The sequence below is a fragment of the Halichoerus grypus genome, chromosome 2, assembly GCF_964656455.1.
Source record: "Halichoerus grypus chromosome 2, mHalGry1.hap1.1, whole genome shotgun sequence".
NCBI lineage: Eukaryota > Metazoa > Chordata > Mammalia > Carnivora > Phocidae > Halichoerus > Halichoerus grypus.
In genome coordinates this window covers 141,832,735-141,859,778 of record NC_135713.1, presented here as the reverse complement: position 1 = coordinate 141,859,778, position 27,044 = coordinate 141,832,735, and the positions used below count along the sequence as shown (strand labels likewise).

Genomic DNA, 27,044 nt, shown 5'->3' with positions numbered 1-27,044 from the left:
AGCTCGATCCCAGGACCCTGAGATCATGACCTGACCCAAAGGCAGACGCTTAACGACTGAGCCACCCAGGCGCCCCTCATGAGTTTTTTTTTTTTTAAATGAGTTTTGGTATTCTGACAATTCCTCATGCTGTGGGTCAAATCTCCATTTCTTTCTTACTCTGTGCATCCCATTCTCCCCTGAGTCCCCTTTGTGAGCAACGGGAACTCCATACATCATTGTCATAAATCTTAGTAAACATTCTTTGTTTCTACATGATTAATGGTACTGCACGTAATCCCGGACCAAGGCACAGAGATATACAGGGCAAAAGATACAACATTTTGTCCCTGTTATTTTGTTTATGCAACCTCTATTTGAAGTCTTGAACTTGCTATTTGAGAAAGTCAGTTTGATACACAGAATGTAGCCATTACTTATGGTGTTTTAGTCATTCCAGAACCTTATATCTAACTGGATGCTGGCAACAATTGTGATATTTGGGGAGGCATCTATGTCATCTTTCATCTAAATTTATGAAAGGCTAAGGAAAGTATTAATTTCCCATGGTAACACTTCTTGACTTTAATTTTAAAGAGGAATCAAACTTTTCATTCAATTCAGCTGCATAGAGAGACTAGCAGAAGCCTACAGAATGTGTTATATAGTGAAAATAAATGTATGATTTTTGTGCCTGAGTTGAATTTTGTTTCACCCCAGGTGAATAACTTAATTTGGAAGCTTTCGTTGTAATTTCAAACTCAGCACATTAGAATTGTTTTTAATGGCCATGCTCACCTCGCAATTCTTGCATTATCTACTCAGCTACCCCAGTGATTCAGTGAGCTTCATAATTCTAAACAAGTTTTATTGAATTGCCAAAAATCAGGACAGCGTATAAACATAAGATGCTGGCTCCACTCCATATTCAAATTCTAGTCTTGACCAAGACTATTGAAAAATAAAATTTCTGAGAGTACTCATTATCTTAGGTGGAGGGCTATGGGCCTAAAAGCAACCCTGTCCTTTTTTTTTTCTTCTGGATCTGTTTACTTGCACGTACAAAAAATTAAAATTGTTTAACCCACGTCCAAAAGATAGCCTAAAATGAATTATTCATTCCATGGTATTGAAAACGCACACACACACACTCTTAGGACAAGGTACCTGGTAAGCAACTTTAGGGCAGCTGCCGAGTAGAGTATCAAGAAATTGGATCCAGCTGAGAATTCCAATTACCTAATGAGGGTGATCTGTTTACGCTCTAATTTCTTGGTCTAAGTCATTATAATCTCGATCATAAAAATCATGCATTCAGATTACGATTTACAATGGAAACAGATATTCAGCTGGCTAGTTCCTTCCATGTCCTTTTCGGGGAGACTGGAATTTCAATGTACAAAGAAATACGAAGGAGAAGCACTTAAGAGAGAGCAGTAACAATCCTCGAAAAGGGTCCCCTACCGCTTTGTGTTGGTATATCCCCTAAGAGAAGAACACATTGCAGGAAATTCGTGAGACACAAAATGCAGTTTTTATTGGTTTATTAGAAAGTAAATAATTATACCTGACCCTAGCAAAACTCCAGCACTGGCCCCGGAGTGGACACTCAGCCGGGGTTTTCGTTATGAATAATTTCCCAGCCAGGCTGTAACGAAGGACGCGACTCGGCCAGCGCCAGGCCCCTCTCCCACCCGCCGCCGCAGTCGGGGCTCGGCCGAGGAGAGGCTCGGGGTTTGCGCATCTGTGACCCGCCTTTGCTTTGTGTCTGTGCTTTGCAGGTGGGGAGGAGGAAGAGGAACAGAGGCGGCGCTGGTGGCCGGCGGTCGTTGAGCAGACCCCAGACCCTCGAGCAAGCCGGCCCTCCACCGCCGGAGAAGCCCGCGGACCTACCCACTGGGGCGGCCGGAGGGCCTGAGCGCCCGAGACCCGGAGCCCGGGGACCTGGCGGCCGGGGGCGCCAGCCCCTCATGTTCCGCAGGAGGCGCAAATGTGAGCGGGCGGTAGCTGGGAAAGCCCTCCGCCCCCGCCAGGGGGACCCGGGAAGCCCGCGCGGGCTCCTCCCGCGGACGGTGGGGATCCCCTCCTCCGGCCCCGCCCCCACCCTCCCCGGGCCCGGGTGCCGAGGCGGTTAACCCTCCCCGCGCCGCAGCGCACTCGGGCCGGAGCGCGGCGCAGCCAATCTCGACTCCCCGGCGCCGGAGCCGAGCGACTGGGGATGATCCGGGCGCGGGGCCCGCCCTGAACTCGCGGCGACCAAACCGGGGCTCAGGCCCTGGGGTTCTCCCCAAGCCCTGCTGCACTGGCGTAGCCAGTCGCCAAACTTTTTCTCCCCAAAGCCGGTGCCCCCGCAGTTCTTTGGCGGGCAGCCGGCGGCCCACTCTCCGCGGGACGATTAGGGAGAGGTGGGCGTGCGCCGAGGGGGCTGCTGTTGTGCAGCCCTACGAGGCGTGCGCGCGGGCGGGCAAGTGGCAGGGGTTCCGCACTGTCCCCGCGCCTGACCCACGGCTGGGGTGGCCCAACGTGCTGCAGTGCCGGGCGCAGGTGATCCAGACTGCGCGTCCGGCACTAGCTAGGGGGACGGCGGCGAGGGAGGGAGGGACGCCCCTTTCTTCTCTCCTCCCCCCTGCAGCCCGGCTGCACTGCCTGGGGGCTCCCCATCCCCGGTGGTGCTCACCGGCGCTCCCAATCAGCAGGTGCCCTCCCCCTGCCCTGGCCTGCGCACCCCAGGGTTCTCATCCTGCAGATTCCCTCCTCCCCATCTCTCTCGCTCACACACACACGTTCCCCTCAGCCGCGCGCGCCGCAAACTCAGTCTCGGTCCCCGCAGGTGATGTCATGCCCATTGTTTTGGTGCGCCCAACCAATCGGACTCGCCGCCTCGATTCTACCGGAGCCGGCATGGGCCCTTCCTCGCACCAGCGGCAGGAGTCCCCGCTCCCGACCATAACGCATTGCGCAGGGTGCACCACCGCCTGGTCTCCCTGCAGCTTTAACAGCCCTGACATGGAAACCCCATTGCAGTTCCAGCGCGGCTTCTTCTCAGAACAGCCGCCGCCGCCGCCGCGCTCCTCACACCTGCATTGCCAGCAGCAGCAACAGAGCCAGGACAAGGCGTGCGCGCCCTTCGCGTCCGTCCCGCAGCCTCAGCACCAGCCGCACCTCGCGCACCAGCCGCCGGGCAGCGGCGGCAGCAGCCCATGCCTCCGGTGCAACAGCTGCGCCTCCTCCGGTGTCCCGGCGGCGGGGGCGGGGGCGGGGGATAACCTGTCCCTGCTGCTCCGCACCTCCTCGCCCGGCGGCGCCTTCCGGACCCGCGCCTCCTCGCCGCTGTCGGGCTCGTCGTGCTGCTGCTGCTGCTCGTCGCGCCGGGGCAGCCAGCTCAATGTGAGCGAGCTGACGCCGTCCAGCCATGCCAGTGCGCTCCGGCAGCAGTACACGCAGCAGCCGGCGTCCGCCTCCCAGTACCACCAGTGCCACAGCCTGCAGCCCGCCGCCAGCCCCACGGGCAGCCTCGGCAGCCTGGGCTCCGGGCCCCCGCTCTCGCACCACCACCACCACCACCACCCGCCCCCGGCGCACCACCAGCACCACCAGCCCCAGGCGCGCCGCGAGAGCAACCCCTTCACCGAAATAGCCATGAGCAGCTGCAGGTACAACGGGGGCGTCATGCGGCCGCTCAGCAACTTGAGCGCGTCCCGCCGGAACCTGCACGAGATGGACTCGGAGGCGCAGCCCTTACAGCCGCCCGCGTCCGTCGGAGGAGGTGGCGGCGCGTCCTCCCCGTCTGCAGCCGCCGCCGCCGCCGCCGCCGCTTCGTCCTCAGCCCCGGAGATCGTGGTGTCGAAGCCGGAGCACAACAACTCCAATAACCTGGCGCTCTACGGAGCGGGCGGCAGCGCTGGAGGCGGCGGCGGCAGCGGCGGGCATGGCAACAGCAGTGGCACCAAGTCTAGCAAAAAGAAGAACCAGAACATCGGCTACAAGCTGGGCCACCGGCGCGCCCTGTTCGAGAAGCGCAAGCGGCTCAGCGACTACGCGCTCATCTTCGGCATGTTCGGCATCGTGGTCATGGTCATCGAGACCGAGCTGTCGTGGGGCGCCTACGACAAGGTAGGCGCTCGAACCGCTTGCCCAGCCTTCCGGGGCCGCGGGGACCGGACGCCGGGTGGTTGGGATGGGCCCCGGGGGGAACTCCCTGCCTGCCAGCTCCGAGCCTCCCCGGGACGGTCGCAGGTGCCCGCCGGGACAGCGAGCACGGCTCAGACGCGCACCCCTAAGCCTCGAGGCAACTCTAGAGAGGGAGCCGAAGTTCTGGAGGCAGTGAGTGCCCAGCGCCTTTGGGCACATTAAATAAATGGTTCCAGGAGTCAGTGGGGGAAAGCATGCTCTGTTGCTTTCCAGGTGCTCGGGATTTAGGAGGCCCCTTTCAACCCAAAGCGCTTAAACTCAGGAATAACTCCCTCTGGGTTTGCAGAGCCGGGATCTGCGCTTGAGTCTGTGATGGCGCGGACCCGCTGCCTGGCCATCCGCCTGACCTGCTCCCCTCTCACTTCCCTTTGAGGCCAAGTGATCTGACAGATCACAGAGCCAAGACAGGTGCTCTCCGCCTCCTCCTCCTCCTGGGAGTTCACATGCGCTGGCTGGGAGCTGACTGACCCCCATCCCGGGGTGGGGGTGGGGGGGCCCTGGAAGGTGGTTAAAAGTACTGGTTTTTTAAAAGTGCTTCTGTCTGACTGTGTTGCAGGCGTCACTGTATTCCTTAGCTCTGAAATGCCTTATCAGTCTCTCCACAATCATCCTGCTCGGGCTGATCATCGTGTACCACGCCAGGGAAATACAGGTAACTTAGATTCTGCTATTTATGAATGACCCAAAGCGCTGCTGCCGCCGGCTTGGAGAAGCGCAAGGCAGCTTTTTTTCCACAAACCCTCCTGTCCTTGCTTGAGGTTACAGAAGACACACGCTGTAGTCTTGCCTTAGCACCTAACCTGTTCTTTCAAGAAGTTCAAAACAAAACAGTGCAGCATGTAAACAGGCTGGGCTGTATTTGTTAAACCCTTAAGATTTCCCCCTCTCTTCTTCAGGTAGATCTACTTCTCTAAATCAGCCCCTGCATTTGTTTTCCTTAAGGCCAATTAGGTACTAGCCTTCATCTATAGGGTAAAGGCAAATTCTTGTTTGATACACCTATTCTCCCTGGGTGCGTCATTATGGAAGATAGTGTCCATCTCTGTGTATCATCTTCTATAATGTAGCTTAGAGAAGAAAATAGGTTCATGATATTCCTAGCTAAGATACATAAATGAGACATGAGAAAAACTCAGACTCTTTCTATATCCCCGGACATTAATCAAACAAACAAACAAAAAATCCATCCTAAGGTTAGAATACAAATTCTGTGTATGTGGTGGTTTGGTAGATTTTTAGCTACAATCATTACGTTGCCCTTTAAAAAAAAGTCATTTAAGAGCAAAGGCCACTGCCCTTGTGAGCAGTCTTGTTAGGAAATGTTTTGTTTAAATGCAGCCAGGAACTCTATTGTTGGATTTGGGTATTACTAACAATTTCAGAATACTCGTATAAAATTCATGGGTAGTCTTTGGAGTTGTTTACTTTGCTGTAGCCTTCAGTCAAAGGATTATTAAGGTTTGTGAGTTAAAATAACTAGAGTTTTCAAAAATGAAGTAAGGTTGGGATTTTCCAGTTTAGAATTTACACTAATACGTATTTTCTGCTTTTTTTTTGGAGCTGTTGTTGGATATTTGTTGGAACTCTTAAACCCTTCAGTTTAGGGTGCTTCCCGTTAGGAGTTGCCTTTAAATTTAAAACATCATATAGAACTTGCCATTTAAATAATTTAATATTAATTACGTTAAATCAGTTTGAGGTTAGTCATTAGCAAGTACAGACCAAATATGGAAGAAACCAATTTTAACTATTGGGTAAGCACAACCCCAAAGGAGCAGGGAGAATGACTTCATCTTACTTTCACATTTGCAAAGACTTTGAACGGTGTCCTTCCAAAGGGAGAAAGTTAGCGAATGAGAATTAGAAAGAGTGAGACTATTTAGAGGTAAGTAATCAAACTGCCTTGGTGAAACAAGGCGAACACACACTAGAACTCTAACTTCTTAATAACTTACAGGAAGGTCCATTTTAATTCGGGGCTTGTGATCCTGGGCTTCTGAGATTCTTTCAAACATTCGTAAGTGATGCTAAAATGTGGCTTACCCATAACGAGTGCATCTTCTCACTTTGACTTCAAGAGCAGACACTTAGAGCTGGGAGGAACAAAATAGAATGAATGGTCCTTTGACTCAGTTTACAGACAGGGAACCCAAAGTCAGAAGAGGTGAGTAGCTTGCCAGATGGCACAGCTAAACAGGGCAGAGTGTGACCAGGCCCTGTCCTCCAGCTTCTAGTCCAGGTAGCTTCCTACTGTGCTCTGTTACTTGCCAGAGGCCCCGAAACATGAGCACTTTTTTTTTTTTTTTTTGGCCTGTGGTTTCTCTCTACAAGTTTGGTTGACGAATAGGTTAAATTTAAAAGGTTGCTGTAAAATCTTCTTAGGTATTTTTAAAAATCAAGTAACTTAAAACAACTTTTTTTTTGGCTTGGTGACTGGAGTGGTTTTCCTTATTCAGCTGGAGAGAGAACTTGCTGGTGTTTTTATTGAGCATTAGCTTTCATACCGCCGTTCGGTCCTTCTGAAAAGCGCACAGCTAAACAAGCATTCGTTGGGGAGACATTGGACGGTATTCCCATCGAGAGCAAAGCGTCTTCCTGAAAACACTGACTTTTTAAGAATTATTGGGAGGTTTTTTGAGATAACTTATAGGAGTTTGTGAGGAGTAGCCAAATGTTATGTATTATTAAAATTTTTTTGATACCATGTTAGAACTCTTGAAACTTCTAGAAACTAATAAAAATACAGGAACTCAAATTTTTCCAGATTTTTCACACTTGGAATTCCACTTGCTGGCTCATTTTGAGGACTATTTCTGTGGCACAAATGCATGGATCTATTGATTAGAAGATGTATAGGGTTGGTGACAAAAATAAGGACATGTGTTGTTCCCCTAAAACTTGTAAGCACCATGAATTTCTTTACTGTTGGGGCAATATAAATATCCCAGAATGTTAGATTTTTTAAAACTGGGTTTATTTTACATGATACATAGCTTCTGTTAAACCATCCACACTTAAATTTCAAAATTGATGCTTGGGTAGTATCATTCATTTGTTTTGGTTGTAGCTTTTTCACTCAGTGTTTTATCCAAGGGGGATTTCTTTCTCAAGCTGAAGCTCCAAATGCTTATCTGAGATGCTTTTACAAAAATATAAAGTGGAAGAGGACCAAATAAACTTGAGGACCCTGAGCTAGAAGTCAGGCACCAGAAAAACACTTACTAACTTGTCCAGATATTCGACTCAGCCATATTGGCAAAATAGTTGACCTTGAAGCTCAGTGAAACTAAGTGCACAGGCATATGTATCTATATATGGAAAAAGATGCACTGTGGTCCCCCTTTTTTTACTTATTGATGTTACTGCTGTAGGTGTATTTTTTTCATAAGTTTTAAGCAAGAAGGCACTTCTCAGTTTACTGTTAACAATTCCAAACATACTGAGTAGCTTTGAGTGGAAGAACTCTGTTGCCAATCAGAGCCTGTGTTTGGATGTAGCATGTTGTCTAAAATGACAGTTTTTCTTTTTCTGTTTCGCATACCAACGTGGTGATTGGGTAGCGAGAGCTAGCTGAGTGTGGCTTTTTGGTCCATGGTAGGATTTCTTACCGCGTTCAGGCAAAGTGTCCTAGCCAAGGTTCTGGCTCTCTGTCCACTGGAATGGCTTAACGAAGCTTGGGGAGGCCCTGACATTTCCATGGAGAACCTTGGAAAGCAAGTCAGTGTGACCTTTTATAAAATGTTTATACACACTGGCAAAATAAGACGGTTCAGGTGAGTCATGGTCGGAAGTGCCTGAACTAAAATAGTGCGATGAGGAGGCTTTGAAAGAACAGAGCTCAGTACATTGCAGCCTTGGTGTCCTTTTTCAGTACCACAGACAGCTCAGTGCACCAGGTCTTAGTCTGTACATTTCACTAATTACTTGAATGCCCCGCCCCCCAACCAAAAATGAAGTCACTTTGTGTGTCTGCTTGTCAGAATGCTTATACAAAATCGGATTTAGTGGGAGCGGTTTTTCAGCTCAGTAGATGTTAGACTTTTTTTCCAGTAGACGTTTGGCTTTATTTTCTATATCCATCAGTAAAGCCAAAGCAACAAAAACAAAAATAAACAACAACAAAAAAATCTCATCCACGAATGAATGATGAGTAAAGAAATAAACTTCAGTAAATGCCTATGTATCACGGTCTTCTGACAAAGCAAAAGCACTCTAGAGATTGTTTTTATATGATATGGAAACGTCACTTGATACTAAATAAGTGACTTTTCCTTCTCATGTCTCAGGTCAAATAATAGGAAAAACAAAGGCATTATGTCCTGTCACTTTCCCTTTTACCTCTCCTCCTTCTCTGTGGGATTGGGAGTATGTCTTGGATGGAGCAAGTACACAGTCGAGTTCAAATACCCTTTAAGATCTTCAACATCAGAAAATTTGAATCTAGATTTCACTTCTATCTTTTCAACTTCAGTCTACTTGAATTTCTCATGTGGAAGCAATTTTAGTTGACATAGTTGTGTAGTATTTTGAGAGAGACAAATACAAAATTCTAAATCAGGAAAGAAAACCCCTTGGACCTTGATCTGCCTTGTTCTCATGGGATTTGGAAGAATGTCTGGTACATACTTTAAAGTTAAACACATTTTTTTTTAATTTTGTCTTGGGAATAATATAATTATGTAATACATAGCATCAGAGGAAACACTGGTTGTTCTTTGGTATCTTTTGCAATAGGATAATTCCTTCTCTTTCAACTTAGCTTTTCAGTGATGGAGGACATCGATCTAAAACTTGAAGAACAGAAATTAAACTTTCTCTTTACTCATGCATCTAGGCCGCACAAAGGAAGAAGGAGTGAGTGAGGGCAAGGGCCTTAGCAACGCCTGAAGGCTCTGTTTAGAGAGGAGTGGTGAGGCACCCACTTAGTGGACTCTGGTTTGCCTTGTGGAGCTTGGGAAAGAATGCTCCCTTTCCCACTCCTACAGAGAGCAAGTAGATGCTTCCAGGCCATGCAGATAATATGGCATCTAGCTATTCTTATGAATACAATAATAGCACACATAGTCAGAATAAACAGTACGGAAGAGTTTCAAAGAAACGTGATAGTCACCTTCTCTAACCTCTCCGACCTGTTTCTGAGGGGCAACCATTTTGAAGTCTCTTGTATACTCTACAGTTTTCAGAATTGCATCTTTAGATGTGTTTAGATACAGAGAAACCTGGCTTTTATTCCATGATATATCTGAGAGGTTTTGCCTCCTCAGCACATAGAGACCTGTCTCGTTCTCTTTTAGCACCTGCATGTGATCCTATTTTATGGATGTACTGCGGTTCACTCACAGGCATTTCGACTGTTCTAGGTTTTTGCTATTATAAACAGTACTACAAATGAACGTTCTTGTATGCTCATTTTAAACTGCTCATTAGAGTACACGCATATGGTAAATATCCAGCGGTCAGATCACTGAATCCAAGGGCATTTGTGTTTCAAAAGGGAAGGCCCATTGCCCACCAGCCCTTCCAGAAGAGTTTTCATTCCCCGCATCCCCACACATTATTCCTCCACAGTATTGTTAACACTGGATATTATAAAAAAGGAATTTTAAACATCTTTGGATTTTTGAAGTCTAAAAAGTTGATTTGCCTGAAAAAAATTTTTTGGAGAAAAAATTTAAGGACAAACTCATGGCCTCATAGGCTTATTTGCAACAACGTGTGATCTCTGGGGATGCCTTATCTGATCTGCCAACAAATTTAACAGTCCCTGGAAGGAGGCCACCAGAGGCAAATAGTTGCCACACTTTAATTTTTTTACTTAAAAAAATTTAGAGATGGAGGAAGCTGCAAAAGTAGAAGGAGGCTATCTTCCATTGGTCTTTAGGTCTCTGCTCTCGTCAGCGAGATAGATGAGAATTGCAAGTTAACTGTGAGACTCCAAATGATGGGGATGTGGGAAGTTTGCCTGAATTGCCTTGTTGGTTAGCTCCAGGGCTGATACCTCTGTGGCCAGTGGCTTCTGCATCGGTTGTAATGGGACTCTCAGTCCCTTTGACTTCGTGTCGACACTGTAGTAACAAAATCACTCAGGACTAATTTTCCCTGCCTGCCCGTGTGAAGATCTCTGCATTATTAATGGGTGTGATGCTAAATAAAGTGATATCCTGGTGTGTTTACAGAGCAGCATCACAAATGAGTGGAAGAGTGCAACTTTAGGTTTACCGCAAATGGGTTTCCTTGGTCTGCCAGCGTGTTTCTGGGCCATGTTTTGTGCACTGTGGAAATGGGCTGTCATTGTCCCAAACCACATCTGGTGGGGCGTACGGAGGGAGCCTACACTGATTTAACCTCAGGAAGTTACTTCTGGCCAGGTTATAAAGTGGTTTTGTGGGGCTACTTGAGAATGAATTTCCGCACAAGAAAAAATAATAGGATGTCTGCTACTTTGGGAGTCTAATTTTACCCTGAAACTCCTTACGAATGCTATTTATGAAACTAGAAAGTGCGTGGAGGGAATGATCTGGCCCAGTATCCCACCCAGCCTGGGAAATCCCTTTATGTCATAGATAAAAGTGGTCACCCACTTTCTTGCTTGAACCCTCTTCCCACGACTGGCAGGCAGTTTGCCCGTCCAAGGCTGTCTGTTCCAAGGCCAGACAACTCTTACTTTTAGGAGGATTTTCTTTAGGTTGAGGTAAAGCCTGGTTTTATTCCTTCCACGCTCAACATGTTAAAAGGTTTTGAGCTTTGCAGAGACGACGGAGAAGAAGACAGGAAGGTCCCTTGCCTCTTGCAACATAGGACGCAGGGTTCAGGAGAGAGGCAGACGTTAAGAAACACAGTCCTGGGAAGTTGTGATCAGTGTCATGAAGGGATAGAAAGGGCTGAGATCAAAAATACTTGGAGGTAAGGAGGGGTGGTTACACATCCGACCGGGTCCTCGGGGGGAGTGTTCTCCAAGGATTTGACTTTGAAACTGAGACCTACAAGAAAAGACATTGTCAGCAATTCTCAGAGTCTGTGGAAACAATTTGTGCTAAGGCCTCGTGACCAAAAGGAGTTTCCTGCATTTAAACAAATGAGAGCAAACCAGTGTGGCCCAAGCCAGGGGGAGAACAAGAGAATGGTCCTGGGTGGAGTGAGAGAGGAGGTAGGATTCTGATATTGAGAGGTCTTGAGACCATGATAAGGATTTGGGGATTTTTTTTTCCTTTGCAAAGCACAGGGTGGGGAAGTCAATAAAGAGTTTATTTAAAGCATGGAGAGTCGATCCAACATACTGTTTGGGTGGACCTTTTGTTCTGATGTTCTGAGGAGATGTTCTGAGGAGACTGGCCAGGAGATGACCAAAAAGTTCTTGACCAGCCAATTAATAGTGAGAGGTGATGCTCATTTGGCTGGGGTAATAGCGGTGGAGATGCAGAGAAGTCTGACTTGAGACCCATGTTGGAGGTAGAGTGGGGGCTTCCTAGCACTGGATGGGATGTGACAGGTGAGGTCAAGGGATGTCGCAGAGATGGATCCAAGAGTTCTGGTCAGAGCAACCGAGTATATGGTACCAAGAGGGGAAGACCCACAGTGAAGGGTGAGGAGGTGGAGACAGGGGTTTGTATTGGCAGAATACATTTGAAAGGCTTCTGATTATACAGGGGAAGCTAGGGTTCAGAGGAAAAGTCTATAATGGAAATTTAAATGGGCGCCATCAGCATAGAGGCTGTTTAAAGCCATGGGAATTGATGAAGTCATTGAGTGAGAAGAAAGATAAGAAGGTCAAGAGTTGATCAACCTGGGACATCTATAGGTCGTGTAAAGGAGGAATAGCAAAAAGAGTTGGGATGAATTGTCCCTGCCGTGGAGATGGCAGTGTTGGGGTGGGGGGTGCTATGTATCACATGCTGTGAAGCCCGTTAAAATGGGGTGGAGAAGTGCCTTTCGGATTTGACAAATTGAAGGTCATTGCTGACCTTGACACACAGTTTCAGTGGAGTGATAGAGACAGAAGACAGACTGCAGTTTCCAGTATAGCAGAATAAATTGATCCCCCCTTCGCAGAATCACAGAGCAAACATTTAAACGTTGGTTAGTCCCCCTTAAATGCCCTCCTAATTAAATAGTCCCAGTTTCTTTGAATGTTCCTGATCAGACTTACAATGTTCCCTGATCGTATTCTTCTGTCCTTAACTCTGTTTTGCTGAGTTCCCTTTTCAAATTAGAAAGTTATAAAGGTACCCAGGACTTTCAGATGGGATTCTTGCCTCCCTTTCTCAAAGATGCTATGTGATACCCATCGTTATTGGTCTACAATGGTCATCGCTTCACGCAAACCACTGCCAAGTAAGACTTGTAAAATTGTTATGGAACCTAGTGTATGGCTTCACTTTTATGGACCCTCTTCTCTAGCATCTTGGTTTCAGACCCGGGTTTCAGCCTGTCAGAGTTATTTGAATCATAATCCCAGTGTTTACTTGACAAACACTTGTTTCGCTTCGGAAAACGCTGTGTATGGACTCATTATAGAGTTGCTCCATTGGCAAGACCCAAAGTAGCGCTAAATTCTGTTCCAGAAACATGGACAGTATTATCGGCCCTACCTGGTTGGCATACACCTGCCATCAACACGTTGACGCTGCTTCCGGGCTCCTGGCTAAGCCATGAGTGTGACAAATGGATCTTGGGAACCTGTGTGCAAGGCAAGAGTTCATGAACCACGGTCAGAGCTCAGAAGTAGGGCCTTTTTTGCTGTGAGACATCTGCTCATTCATGATATTTGGTACCGCCTTTCAAGTAATGACAACTCTGTGAACCCTGACTATCAGGCAGCCCACGTTCCTCTACCAGAATGTCACGAGGACTGTCATATCCCTCGCTGAATCCCCGTATTCCGTGAGAACTGTAATCTTGTGATCTCCTCGTCTGTTAACAATATCCAAGAAGGAAAAAAGAGAGATGGGCGTATTATTTTAAGCGTTGTGACGTAGGCTTCGTGACCAAATGCCTTTCCTCTTAAAAATTTCCTTTTCCTTTCCAGATTATACAACTGATAACTATTCATATTAGAAAATTGGAAAACCTAGGGCGCCTGGGTGGCTCAGTTGGTTAAGCGACTGCCTTCGGCTCAGGTCATGATCCTGGAGTCCCTGGATCGAGTCCCGCATCGGGCTCCCTGCTCAGCGGGGAGCCTGCTTCTCCCTCTGACCCTCCCCCCTCTCATGTGCTCTCTCTCTCTCATTCTCTCTGTCTCAAATAAATAAATAAAAAAAATCTTAAAAAAAAAAAGAAAGAAAATTGGAAAACCTAGAAAACACGAGAAAGAATGTCAGTGTGGTCTCACCACCTAGAGATAATTATTATTTTGTTCTAGTGTATTTACACAAAGTAGATGGTGTGTGTTTATATATATATGTTATATATCTGTAATGCTATATCTGTAAAAAGAAATTTGGAATTCTTTTCATGTGATTTTTCTGTTGATTTCCCCATGCCGTTACATGTTCTTTTTTTTTTTTTAAGATTTTATTTATTTATTTTTGTGAGAGAGAGAGAGCACGAGCAGGGGGCAGGGGCAGAGGGAGAAGCAGACTCCCTGCTGAGCAGGGAGCCCGATGCGGGGCTCGATCCCAGGACCCTGAGAACATGACCTGAGCCAAAGGCAGACACTTAACCGACTGAGCCACCCAGGTGCCCGCCATGAAACATTCTTAATAGATCCAATTTTTTTCTCCCCGTCCTATGGTTGTAATCAATTTAATCCTTTCCCTTATTTTAGACACTTGAAAAGTAGAAAAAACCTATTTAAAATCATTTTTTAAAAAGATTTTATTTTTAACTAGTCTCTACAGCCAGCATGGGGCTCAAACTTACAACCCTGAGATCAAGAGTCACACGCTCCCCCTACTGAGCCAGCCAGGTGCCCCTAAAATCATTTCTATAATGAGTACTGTTGCAGATGAGCTTTTGTGAGCCCCTCTGATGATTTCTTAGGGAAAAATTGCTAAGAGAGAAGTTACTGAGGTCAAGGATATTATTTAAGACAATTGGCAGTTTTTTAAATTGTCCCCCCGCAAAGTTTATAGCAGTCCTTTCATTTTTAAAGTGCTTACAGACCACCTCATGTAGTGTTTTCTGGAGCCTCTCGGTCACATTTACTGGTTAGTATTTTGATGACTGTACTACCTCGTGAGTCTGGGGATTTGCTTCTTTGTCATTGGCCTTGTCTTCCTATGTCCCCATGATCTTGGTTTCTAAATTACTGGCTCACCAGGTTTGTAAAAGGGTATCCCTGTTTAACAATTAACGTTGGTGTAGGGACAGTGTGAGTGCTGGTAACGACAGGTAACTTTTTAATTTTTATTTTTTAATTTTTTTAAAGATTTTTATTTATTTATTGAGAGAGAGAGTGATAGAGAGAGAGCATGAGAGGCGGAGAGTCAGAGGGAGAAGCAGGCTTCCCACTGAGCAGGGAGCCCGATGTGGGGCTCGATCCCGGGACTCCAGGATCATGACCTGAGCCGAAGGCAGTTGCTTAACCAACTGAGCCACCCAGGCGCCCTTGGCAGGTAACTTTGTCCCCAAATGTTCCCAGTCTTTTTTTATTATTATTATAGGAAGCTGTAAAAAATCATAATTTGTGAAATTTTTCTCTGTGAACTTCCCCGCTGAGCAGAGCCGTCAGACGCTGCTTTGGGTTGTTTACTATTTGTTCTGCGGTGTAACCTCATGGTTTTGTGCACTTACCTCTGGAGCCGTTGAGTCTGGGCTCACACCCAGCTCTGCCACTAATTAGCTGTGTGACCTTGGGCAAGTTTACTTCATCTCTCTGCGCTTCAGTATCCTCATCTCTAAAATGGGGAATCTAGAGTATGTCTCTCGTTGGTTTGTTGGGAGGATTATGTGACATTTTATTTATATATATATAGAGAGAGAGAGAGAGCACTCGGAACCCTAGCTGGTGTGTGGTGAGGGCAATGGAGGTGTCAGATGCTTGTTACTGTTAGCTATTTTGGAGTTTGTTGGGGTGAAGGGAAGGAATAGGAGCCTAACCTCTCTTGGGCTTTAGAAAACAGGGATAATTTCTCTTTTTTTTCTTTTTGTTTTAAACAAGTCTTATGAATGGGAACAGAAAAAATAAAAGTGGGCATTTGAATGGTGTTCATTAGTTTAACTATCTACAATGTGTGTGTGTGTGTTCATTTTTTTTTAATAGAAGTTATGATATGTACTGAAGGCAGCCAGCATTTTTTTTTTTTTCAACTGAGTTACTTTACATGTTCCCTCTGGGCAGGTTGGCTCTCTGAGAAGGTAAGTGTGCATTTTGGCTGTTAGGTTTCAGGTCTGTGAAGTGTTAAAGGACTATAACGTTATGGCTAACGGTTTTTACCGGAACAGCCATTTCGCCCGTAAACCTGCAGTCTGTGTGGCTTCATGCTGAACATAAGGCTGTTTGTGAGCCAGGACTCCTTCACGCATCCAGGTCGTAGCTGATGGCATCTCCTCATCACTAATTAGGACCCTGGTGACTTAAAAGAGTTAAGTGAGGTGCTCTGAAAAGTAAGCAAAGGGAATCATTTGGATAATGGAAAGTTCTGGTATTAACCCACTGCTGAAAGGAAACGAGGTAGTAAACAGCCAAAGGCAAGCATGCCTGCGCGCGCGCGTGTGTGTGTGTGTGTAAAGGACTGTAATTGGCAGAATTTCTGTCCCTCTTCACTGTAGGGCTACAGGATAGGCAAATCAAAAGTCCTTGTTCTTTTCTGTACTGGATTTGTCTCTAGCAAGAGTTTGGTTTAGTACATCACCACTCCCTACCTCTGTGCTTGGAGAACAGTGGTCTGAAGGGATGGAGAATTTGTGTGTGTAAATATGACAAGTAACATCTCAAAATATTCTTGGTACAGTGATTGGATTGACTTTTTCTCAGAGAGCTTGCATCTTCTCTCCTGTTCCACGTCAAATAGTCATTAGTCGAGTCTGTATTATGCTAGTCTCTCTTTTTGACAATGTGTTATTGATGGGTGAACTTTGGGCTTGGCTTTTTGAATCTATGAAACACATTGGGGTTCAGACTTGATAAACGTTGAACCGAACTGTTGTTGATGAGTTTTGACAGCCGGTATCCTACAGCAGTAATTTGTCCTTTGCTTTCTGGAATATTCTGAGCGTATTTGCCCAATACTGTGTTTCTCTGTAGTGGTTTTATCCAGTAGGTGTTAAGATGGAGTTGTTTCCAAGTCATCTGGCTATTGAGATTTGTATGGTCACAGAGGTAGACTTCTTTCCTTCTGGAAGCTTTTGTCTTCCAAGGAAGTTCTGTGTAGTAGTTGCATATTAGTTGTGACACAAACATACTGAATCAACTATCATGTGTTTTTCATGGTTTTGACCTTGGGTAGTCCTTTTCTGACAGTAGAGTGTACTGTCATGAGGGTTCATAAATACATGGGTACTAATTCTTATGCTGTTTAATTTTTTGCTAAGTGGCTAAGGGAAATTGTGTCTTAGTATTGGATTTATTCTTAAGGTCAGGGATTATTTAAAATATTGAAAAATAATAATCAGGCTGAGTGTTATTGAAGTGGCATGCATATAAAAGTGATGGCCGTGGGGTTTATAATAGTCACCTCATGCTTTTTCAAAGGCAGATCTTCTACTTCTAGACACATACCCAAGCAAAGCTTTTGACTGAAAACCTAGTTTCTGTGGACCTAGCTATGCAATTTTAAGGCTAAAAGTTTTGGCTTTTAGAAACTTGCTAGGTTCATTTTCATATTGGTAAATCTTCCCATGATTGGGGGAAAAGTTCTTATGTCAAAGAGCATGAGTTGCTATCTGTCTCTGGAAGTGCGAATAGCTTGAGATACATTTATTTAGCTAAATACGCTGTTAGTTGAAAGCTTTAAGCTCACTGCTTCAACCTGTGGCTGATGTTTCAAACATTAAAGCTGCTGTTGAAAAATACTTTGAACAGACCTTCGACTTCTTTCTCATTAGTATTTCAGTCCAGAACTTCACTATTTGTTCTCATTTGTCAGTATCAAAAAGAATACTTAATGAAAGTGCATTTGGCCAGACTTTCACAAATTAAGCAGTAGTGATACAAAGAGAAATCTCTAATTGCTTGGCTTTTTGGGGGGGGGCAGAGGAAACCATAGCACTTGCATTTAGGGATGAAAACTACTTTTAAAAGATTTTATTTATTTCTTTTTCAGAGAGAGAGAGAGAGGAGCACAAGCAGGGGGAGGGGCAGAGGGAGAAGCAGGCTCCTCGCTGAGCAAGGAGCCCGATGCAGGACTCGATCCCAGGACCCTGGGATCATGACCTGAGCCAAAGGCAGATGCTTAACTGACTGAGCCACCCAGGCGTCCCTGAAAACTACTTTATTTTATTTTTTTTTTAAGATTTTATTTATTTATTTGACAGAGAGAGAGATAGCGAGAGCAGGAACACAAGCAGGGGGAGTGGGAGAGGGAGAAGCAGGCTTCCCGCAGAGCAGGGAGCCCGATGTGGGACTCGATCCCAGGACCCTGGGATCATGACCTGAGCCGAAGGCAGACGCTTAACGACTGAGCCACCCAGGCGCCCCCTGAAAACTACTTTTAAAAATTTTTCTTGATTTGGAACTCACTGATTGACGGGCTCTTAGATTAGATTTCTTATATCATTTTAGAAAGGTTCCATCTTCTGTATTCTTTTTTTTTTTTCTTCAGCGTATCTATTTTACATACTCTTCTTTATCCTTGTGACAACCACACCTGCCTGTCAGCTGTGCTTTGGCTGGGTTCTGCTTTATACCTCGGATGCATCCCTTGGGTGTCCCTTGCATTGGGGGACAAAGATCCAGCCCCCTCACTGTCACGTTCATGGTGTTGCTTAGTCCGGTGCTCTGTATACCGAATGCTTCACTGGCAGCTCTTTCAAAATAATTTATCCGAGTCCGGCTCATTGCAGCTTTATGTAACTGGCCACAGAGGGAGAGCGGACGTGCGGCCCCTCCAGCCCGTGTCAGAACATCCTGTGGGGAGACCACACAGCACGGTCAGTGGCAAACGTGTGGCAAACCTTTCCCTGCAGGAAAAGGTCTTCTCGCCACCATTGTGCGGGCGCGCACGTAGGCACAGGGAGATGCTCACTGGGAGGCAGGGTGGGATGAAGGCTCATTTTCAAGACCTGAATTAGGATGCATTGCCACATGGGAACACATTCAGTAATTGCAAAGGGAGAGGCTTGGGAGGCCGGTGGGATGGAGCCGATGAGCTCAGAGACCCCCATCATGTGTGCTCTAGCTGCATTCCCAGGCTGGAGTGTGAATTTTTAGTAATTTGCTCATCTCCTCTGTCCTCTAGTGGTGTAGTGATGACCTGTCCATTTCCATGGGGTCAGAGCAGTCAATGATGATCTTAATCCTCTTTTTCTTAATCACGATGGGAGGCATTCCAATGAAGCGCTACAAATGTGTCCCTCTTTACCGAGAAGATAAGAAGAGCAGGATTTTAGAATCATCTCATTGACTTTGTTTTAAATTTGCCTGTTGGATCCCTTCTTCAGAGGAGCAGCCTTCCCTACCCAGCAATCTCTGAAGCCCCAGCTGGGTGTGTTTACATTACCCATTCCTCTCCGCTCCCCTAGCCTTGTTTCCATTTGGGAATATTCTGGGGGAACACATGCTGTGTTTTGAGATTTCCAGCCATGGCAAGCAAGCAGGATTCCCTAGCCGACTCGGGTCCTCAGGGACGAGTCGCGGATACATGCTGATCTCTGATACCCTTGGAGGCGTCCCTGCTGTTGGAGGGAGGACATACAGGCATATGCAATATACAGGCGTACAAACAGAACATTCTCAGGTCATGATCCAGGGTCCTGGGATTGAGCCCCGCATCGGGCTCCCTGCTCCGCGGGGAGTCTGCTTCTCCCTCTCCCTCTGCTGCTCCCCCTGCTTGTGCTCTCTCTGTCAAATGAATAAATAAAATCTTAAAAAAAAAAAAAACAAACAACTTTGTGAAAAGTAGAAGAGGCACTGCCTGGAGGGAAAGGTGCTATTTGGGGGGGGGGGGGAGTTGTCACTGTCCTATAGGGGTGCAGGTGGCAACACAGAGATGAGCCCCCCCAGAGGAAAGGGTAGGAGTGGCCGTTGACAGACACCTTCTGTCTGGACAGCCACATGCGCTCCCGGGAAGCAGCCCTGGGGAATGGTTAAGAGCTCTGCTTCTGCATCCAGGGAGATGGGAGGTACAACGCGGCCTCACCCTGCATGACCACGGAGAGAAAACTGTCCCCCTCTCAGCCTTAGTTTCTGTGTCTGTAAAATGAAGATGATACTTAGACCTATCTCATTAGGAGGTTTTGAGGATTCAATGAGACAGGGTTTATGAAGAACCTGGGGTGATACTGACACATCGTAAACAGCCATTCAGGAAATGTAAACTCCATCTACTACTATTCTTCCATCATGAGTATTATTAAGAAAAGACCGTAGCCAGGACAGGGACATGGAACCCAGAGTTTTGGAGGGTCTCCCAGTGGAGATGCGGGAAGGTAATGTATTTCAAGGCGGCCGAACCAGGTTCTGGTAAGGGAGAATCTGGGCAGAGAAGGCAAATCCTTGCTTAGTGAGGACAGGGGGTTGGCGAACAATAGCCCATGGGCCAAATGTGGCCTCCTGGGCAAATCTAACCTGCCTGTTCTTATAAACAAAGTTTTATTGGAACACAGCCATCCCATTTGCTTACAAATTGTATATGGCTGCTTTCGCTACAGCAGCAGAGTCGAGCTGTTGCAACAGAGACGGTATGACCTGCAAAGTCAAAAATATTTACTCTGGTCCTTTACAGACAGTTGGCCAATCCTTGAGTTGGAGAACGGGATGGTCAATGAAGGCAGGGAGTGGTACGTGCCACAGTGTTTCTTCTGCCTTGACATCAGAAGCTATTTGAGGGGCGCTTGGGTGGCTCAGTCAGTTGAGCATCCAACTCTTAATCTCAGCGCAGCATTGTGAGTTCAAGCCCCACGTGGGGCTCCACAGTGGATGTGGAGCCTACTTAAAAAAAAAAAAGCTATTTTAGTCTTTGCTCTGATTTTAGGCTTATTAAGGGATTAAGGGATGTGGTGAGCAGAGGTTCAGGCAGACCTGCTCGCAACCTGGCAAGTGTGATTTCTATCGAGGAAGGTCTTCTGCTGGGACCCAAGTCCTCAGGCTCCCTGTGGGATCTCGCACTTCTGGGACTGAGGTGAAATGGCCCTCTGGAATTAGACTTAGATCCTCCTGTGTGAGTAGAATGGCTGTAGTTGGAACTGCTTCCATGGGGAGTCTGAGCAGGAACCTCAGGGCTCACGGTCTCTCCTGGAGGAGGCCAGTAATGGGAGGCTGGTCCTGTCTGCACCTCGGTGCGCCCAGAGCTTAGGCTCAGGGAAGCTGGGCTGGGGGTGGGGTCAGGCTCAAGACACTGTGGGTGTGGCTGGCCTCAATCAGGGAAGGGAGGCCCATTTGTTGCTTATTTGGAAGCAAGGGTTGAGTTGGCTGTTCTCTAACTCCGTATTTTACCAGGGAAAAAAAATCACACATGAAGTTGGGAAGCAGTAAAGAATGTTGGTTTTTCTCTTTAGGTCTGGATTTCTGGAATTTTTCTTTAGGTCTGGAATGGATAATTGATTAATTTGCTTATTTCTCTTCCCTCATGATTACAGTTCTATTTCCTGTAGATAATCTTCCCTCTCAGCTGCCCGTAGGCCTCCTCCTTGCCCCACATTTGCTTTCCTGGCAAGGGCTCCCCAGACCTCCTCAGGCTCCAGGGAGGGACCGGACTCCTCCTCATGCCTCCCACCCCTCCCCGGACCCAGTGGAGTCACAGGATCCTAAAGATGTTTCCTCCTTAGTGCCTTTTGCATTATGGCTGCTTTCTGGTAACTTTCTCTCAAATGCCTTAGTTCTGTGTTTCCTGAACTTTGACTTCTCCCCGGTCCTCCTACAATCTCCACTCTATTTACGTTTAATTACTATTTTATATTTATATTATTTGTATTATATACCATATTTTATATTATATTGTGTACTAGAATATGCAGTGTATGACATATACATACCTTACATTGATGCTTGTACAATATATACTTATGTATTACACTGTGACAGTATATTGTATATACAATATATTTACTATGTAAAACCTAACACAATAATTATGTTGTATATTATACAGTGTATTTGGAATGTTATATAAAATATATATGATTTATATAAAATATATTAAAATAATAGTATCATGTTATATCCTACATTAGATTGTTATTATATTTATATTTTAATATTTGTAGTACTTATTATATTCAGTATTTTTCTTTTTTTTTAAGATTTATTTTTTTGAGAGGGAGAGAGCATGCGTGCATGATGTGGGGGCAAAGGGCAGAGGGAAAGAGAGAGAATCCCAAGCAGATCCCCACTGAGTGAGGAGCCAGATGAGGGGCTCGATCCCACAACCTGAGATCATGACCTGAGCTGAAATCAAGAGCCGGACACTTAACCAACGGAGCCACCCAGATGCCCCGATTCAGTATTTTTCTTTAAATCAGTTCCCTTCTTTAGCTTCATCTTAAGTAATCATATCCATGAAATCATGGATTGGAGTATAATATTGCATATGTTGTTCATATGCAATCCATGAAAACTGTAAACATTAGAATCATCTCATAGGAACACGTAAAACCCCTTTCGGGAATTTCTACCTTGGTTTTTATCCTCATCGCTTTTAACACGTATGAAAGTAGTCTCCCCGCTTCTTTCCCGTGGCCCCCTCGCTTCTTTCTGGTGGTCCATCCTCCCCACTGCAGGCATGTCTTCCCCAGACGTAAAGCTGAGCCTGTCACATCAGGTTCCAGGGCCCTCTGTTGCCATCAGGGTGACATCTTTACTGCACATACTTCACAACTCAGCTCTTGGGACCTGGCCCCCATCTACCTATCGGCCCCTCTGCGCCATGTTCCTGTCCGCTGAATATACTCCTTCTGCTCCAACAATGTTGAATCGCTTGCAGTTCCCGAAAGTATCACTCTATTCCTTGCCCCTGTGCCTGGAATACCTTTTCCCCTTTATTTGCCCAAATCCTGGTGGTGCTTGAAAATTCACCCCAAGACTCCTCTCTGCCAGGTAGCCTTCCCTGCTCAACCCCCTCGTGAGTTTGATGGAGCTGCCCTCCTCCTTTTTGTGGCTGCCCTGAAGTTGAACAGAGTGATCATGAGCCCTGGCGTGAAACGGAACTCATCTTGAACCCAGGTCCTCCTAACTTCTTCCCAGTGACTTTGACATATAAGCAGCTCTGAGCTTCAGTTTCTCTTCTGTCAAATGGGGAGAAGAGGGTATATCTTGTGAAATCACTGTAAGGATTATACTGGGATTAATTCCCTGCTTTGTGCAGTGCTGGACACATAGTAATCACACAGACTGTAGCATTATTATTGTCTTTGTTGTGTTTGCCATCATGAATCACGACTGTCGTTAGGACTGCATGACGGGTATGGGGGCAGTCAGGGTGTGGGACGATGGCAAAGTGTCTGGTCCAATATGTGGCCTTCCCGGGGGGGCCAGGGGGTGGGGGCCATTAATAGAGCAACATGGATCAGGCTCTGAGTCCTACTTCCGCTGCCAGCCCCCAGAGGGCAGGTGTCTCGGCTGATTCGGCTGTACGTCCCCAGGGCTGAGCAGTCCAGGGAGCAAACCCCAGGTCCCTGCATCTAGGGTTCTGTTAAAAAACAAAATTCAACCAGGTAAATCCGAAGATCTAACTGGCTTTATTAAACGATTGACGAATCAGGCAGCATGTCATCCAGCAAGTCGAGGGGAGCTCCCAGGAGCTGTATAAAATGGAAGGTTTTTCAGGGTAGAGAAGGAATTAACAAGGAATGCATTGCTTTTTAGGCAAGGTCTCCTTCCTAAGGGGAATGAAAGGGGTCTACGTAGGGATTACCTCCTAGTGTTGAGCAGGAAAATCTGGTTTGGCTGGTTGAAGGTTGCATGGGGGAGGGGATGTTGAAACTGCAGTTAGGTTAGGTACTAAGCCTTGGTTTGCTAACACAGGGACTTATCATAAGTGATCCATTTTTAACTGTTCATACACCTTACTGTGATCTCGGTGACCGTAAACCAGAGTAGTCACCTAAGCAGTCCTTGTGTCCTCACCTTTGCAATGGGACAGCCATAGCTACTTCGGCCTCTGAGTCTACCGGAAGGATAATTGACCATGTGGGCAAAATAACCTGTCTTAGAGGAGGTGGTAGGGCCATTGAACACTAACAACAGTTTAATAAACATGCCTGCTCTTAGCATAAGCTCTTTCTACGCAGTGGCATTTTTCTATCATGGTTTCTATACCACTAAAAATTTTAGCCTTCACTATTTGTAATTTGGCTTGACTTTGAATTAAAAACTCTATATTAACAGGAGTAAAAGGATAGTTAGATACTGAGACAGTCAGGGACCTTGGGAACAGCCACGGGGGACACTGCCTCCTGGCTGTCAATCACTTTTCTTGCAGAGGGCAGCACGGGCTGGACCGAAGAGCAAGCCCAGATCTGTTCAAACTGACCCAAGGACAGGATGGCAGCCAAATCTGACCTTTCACCAGCTCCCCTGCCCTCATTTTAATGCTGAAAAACACGCCCAGAGGTTGAGATTTAATATGCAAATCAACCTGCCAAGTATGAAGCAGCCTGTTCTATCAACTGCACCTGCGCATGCACCCACTTTCCTGGGATTCCCCGCCCCTCCGCATGCTTGGACATCACTCCTTTTCCACCTAGGTCCCTTTCAAACAAAAGTTCCCTGACCATTGTCGCGGAGCCAGTCCGACATCTTTGTCAGGACTGTGTCTCCCTTCACCTGCACCTGTTGGCCCAATAACGCCTTGCCTGTGCCTTTAAATTTGGGGTCCAGCCTCGTTTCTTCAGTTGTTGGGTCCAAGGACCCCGTCCGGTGACAGTAGCATTGATTGAAATTATAGCTGTGCATTTGTATCTAAAGAGACCAGTTTTGTAGATTTGGCTGAGAGAATGTGAAAATGAATCTATCCAGTTCCATCAGTGCTCTGCTTATGAAGCCCTGACCATTTTAGGAGGGGGGTGGGAATCAGGATGCTCTGATAGGTGATGGGCTAGCTCCCCCAGCTTCCAATACTTGTGTTTGACTGCAGAGCCCTTCTCTTTGAGTCTCTCTGTTCCCTGCAAGGTGATCCGATCGCAGAGTTTCCCACTACAGTTGTCCTCTTTGACTTCCTGATCCTTACAAAATGCCCTCGGACTTTCTCAGCTCATCTCAACACCCCCCCCCCCGCCCCGCCCTTCTCTGGGAAGCCACCTCTGATTATTTCAGACACTTTATTCTCTTTCTTTAAGGAGCAATGTTTGCGTTTATTGTCGTTCTGTATAATTGAGTGTGGAAGCCTCCTTGAGTTGTTCTGTGTGCCTGAACCTGAACGTGACCTCTCAAGGGCATTTACATATCCTTGTGCCCCCGAGTTGCATCACAGGCTTTGTGCATCACAGGCTGTACTATCGAATGCTACTATCCATCGCTCCTGTGGAATCGAACCAGAGTGTGGGTGAGGCAGGACCTAGTCCTTTCCATATTTTCTTCCTAACGGTGCTAGGGCAGTGCTGGGCAATGGGAGGAGGTGGGATACTGTCAATGTAAAATGAACATATTTTTTAGAATTTCTAAAAGAGAGGAAGAGACCTTTTTTCTTCTCTTTCTTTCTTTCTTTCTTTCTTTCAGAGAGAGAACACACCAGTGCACGTGCACATGGGACTGGGGGGACAAAAGGGAGAAGGAGAGAGAGAATCCCAAGCAGGCTTCATGCCCAGCACCGGGGCCCCATGCCAGGCTCGGTCTTACAACTCTGAGATCATGATCTGAGCCTAAATCAAGAGTCCTATGCTTAACCTACTGTGCCCTGGGAGGACAGCTGCCCAGGATGCACAACCTTCATAAAGAAGAGAGTGCTCAGGCAAGGGAACGTTTGGTGTGGGGTTATATACACTTTTTTTTTTTTTACATAAAAAGTTACAAATCATTAGGCAAAGGATGTTTCAGAAAGTTACAGACTTTATCTTAAGTTTCTCCTACATGCAGAGCTGTGTAATCTTACGAAAACCAGGGAAGTTGCTTCTTTTTTCTTATCTTTTGTGTTCAGATTGTTCCTTTTTTGGCTATTATTTTAATGAAGCAGATGTACAGTGTGTGCTCGGGGCAGAAATAGAGCCCATGCTTTGAGGTTTTGCAGCGTCGTTTTTGACCTTGGTAAATGTTTAAGTATGGCTTTCCCTGGGCACCCAGGAGCGGGCCCACAAACATGAAAAGCCGAAAATTTCCTTTATCAATACCTATCTGTTGATTGCACAGATTCTTCTTGAACCTGGTAAAATATGAGAATGTTCATAGATCTGGAGAATTGTACTTGCAAGAGAATACAGACTATCATCCTATTAATAGGTGAGCTGTGAGGTTGATATTCTCTTATGTATATAACTTTTCCTACATTTTAATCATGGTTTAGAACGAGGCTTTGAGAATGGTGTACAGTAGAATGGAATAGAAGGCCACGGAATATGTTTTCCTTTATTAAGACTCTGCAGTAAAGTCCTTGCCTTCCATGGCTCTTAAAAATGGGTTTTCCCATGGGGCACCTGGGTGGCTCCATCGGTTGGCGTCCGACTCTTGATTTTGGCTCGGGTTATGATCTCAGGGTCATGAGATCCAGCCCCACGTTGGGCTCTGCTCGGGGTGTGGAGCCTGCTTGAGATTCTCTCTCTCCCTCTCTCTCTGCCCTTCTCACCCCACCCCCACTTGTGTGTGTGTGTGCATGCATGTGCTCTCTCTCTCTCTCTCTCTAGGGGAAAAATGGGTTTTCCCAGCTTTTTCGTTAGTAGTCGACCATCATCGGCATCCATAATATTTCCAAGTTGGCTGGTCCCCTTTGATCTTTCTGTGATAGACAGCCATTTGGGGAGTTTAGTCAATAAGGTAAATTATTGTCAATGGTGCATATTTGCCAACCTGAACTCAAGTTCTCATTGTCCAATGTGTAGGTATCTACAGAAGCTTATTGCTACCTCGGGGGAAAATAGTAAATCTCTGGTCTTATGTTCATTCACGTGTTGGCATTTGTGTTCTCCGGGTTCATATGATCACACTGGCAAACCCAAGTAACTGCCTTCAGGCGGGTGGCATAGATGCCTCTTTCTCTGGATGTTAAGACAGAAAGCCAACAGAGAAAAGGTACCTGGGAGACAGTTCTTCTCCCAGGAGTCTGTAGTTCTCCTGCCCAATAAGAGACTTTTATTCCCTCATCCACTTTTGCAGCTTTCTGCTGTAAAACAAATGGATAGATGCACCTGCTCTCAAAACGCCGGTCATAAGTCCATCTCTGGAAGTCGGCCACTCCCAGGATTAGCAGCTTGCTTCTGTGCACCTCGTTGTGACTGGAGCTGCTCATGTTCAGAACTCCTGCCTGGGCTGTTGGTGGTTATTGTCACATCCCTGGCTTGAAAATGGTTTGAGTGAACTTTTTTTGTGAATGTATGAGCCTTCTTGAGTCTAACAGCTGAGGTTAATAGGAACAAATGAGTGTCTTGGAAAAGTGTTTTCCCATTTTCCTGGGTGTTAAGCCACAATAAGCCATCTGTGATGTCCGGTGGAAGAACTCTTTCTTTGGGTTTTGTGCAATTATGGGAAGAGCTTGGATAGGTTTTCTTGGTAGAGTCTTCTGTTCCTGAATTGGAGCCTCAAGGCTATAATGAAGTCTGTATGTGTCGACCCTGAATTTGGTGATTATCTCCTATAGTATTGGGGGATTATCTCAAAAATTTGATGTGACAACAAAGATAATGATGAGATGAAG

At 46.3% G+C, this 27,044-nt stretch overlaps 1 protein-coding gene across 3 annotated transcripts in view; it reads left to right on the top strand.

Annotated features, from left to right (window-relative positions):
• The window catches only part of KCNN2 (potassium calcium-activated channel subfamily N member 2), a 462,735-nt gene that overhangs the window by 309,445 nt on the left and 126,246 nt on the right, over nt 1-27,044 (top strand). For 2 of the 3 annotated variants that reach the window (XM_078067612.1, XM_078067611.1), the window contains 3 exons: nt 1,761-1,971; nt 2,810-4,092; nt 4,727-4,822. In XM_078067612.1, the coding sequence (XP_077923738.1) occupies nt 1,950-1,971; nt 2,810-4,092; nt 4,727-4,822 (1,401 nt within the window). In that variant the 5' untranslated portion in view covers nt 1,761-1,949. Of the gene's footprint in view, nt 1-1,528; nt 1,972-2,809; nt 4,093-4,726; nt 4,823-27,044 lie in introns of those variants that run through there. The other variant, XM_078067613.1, reaches the window with a different exon arrangement.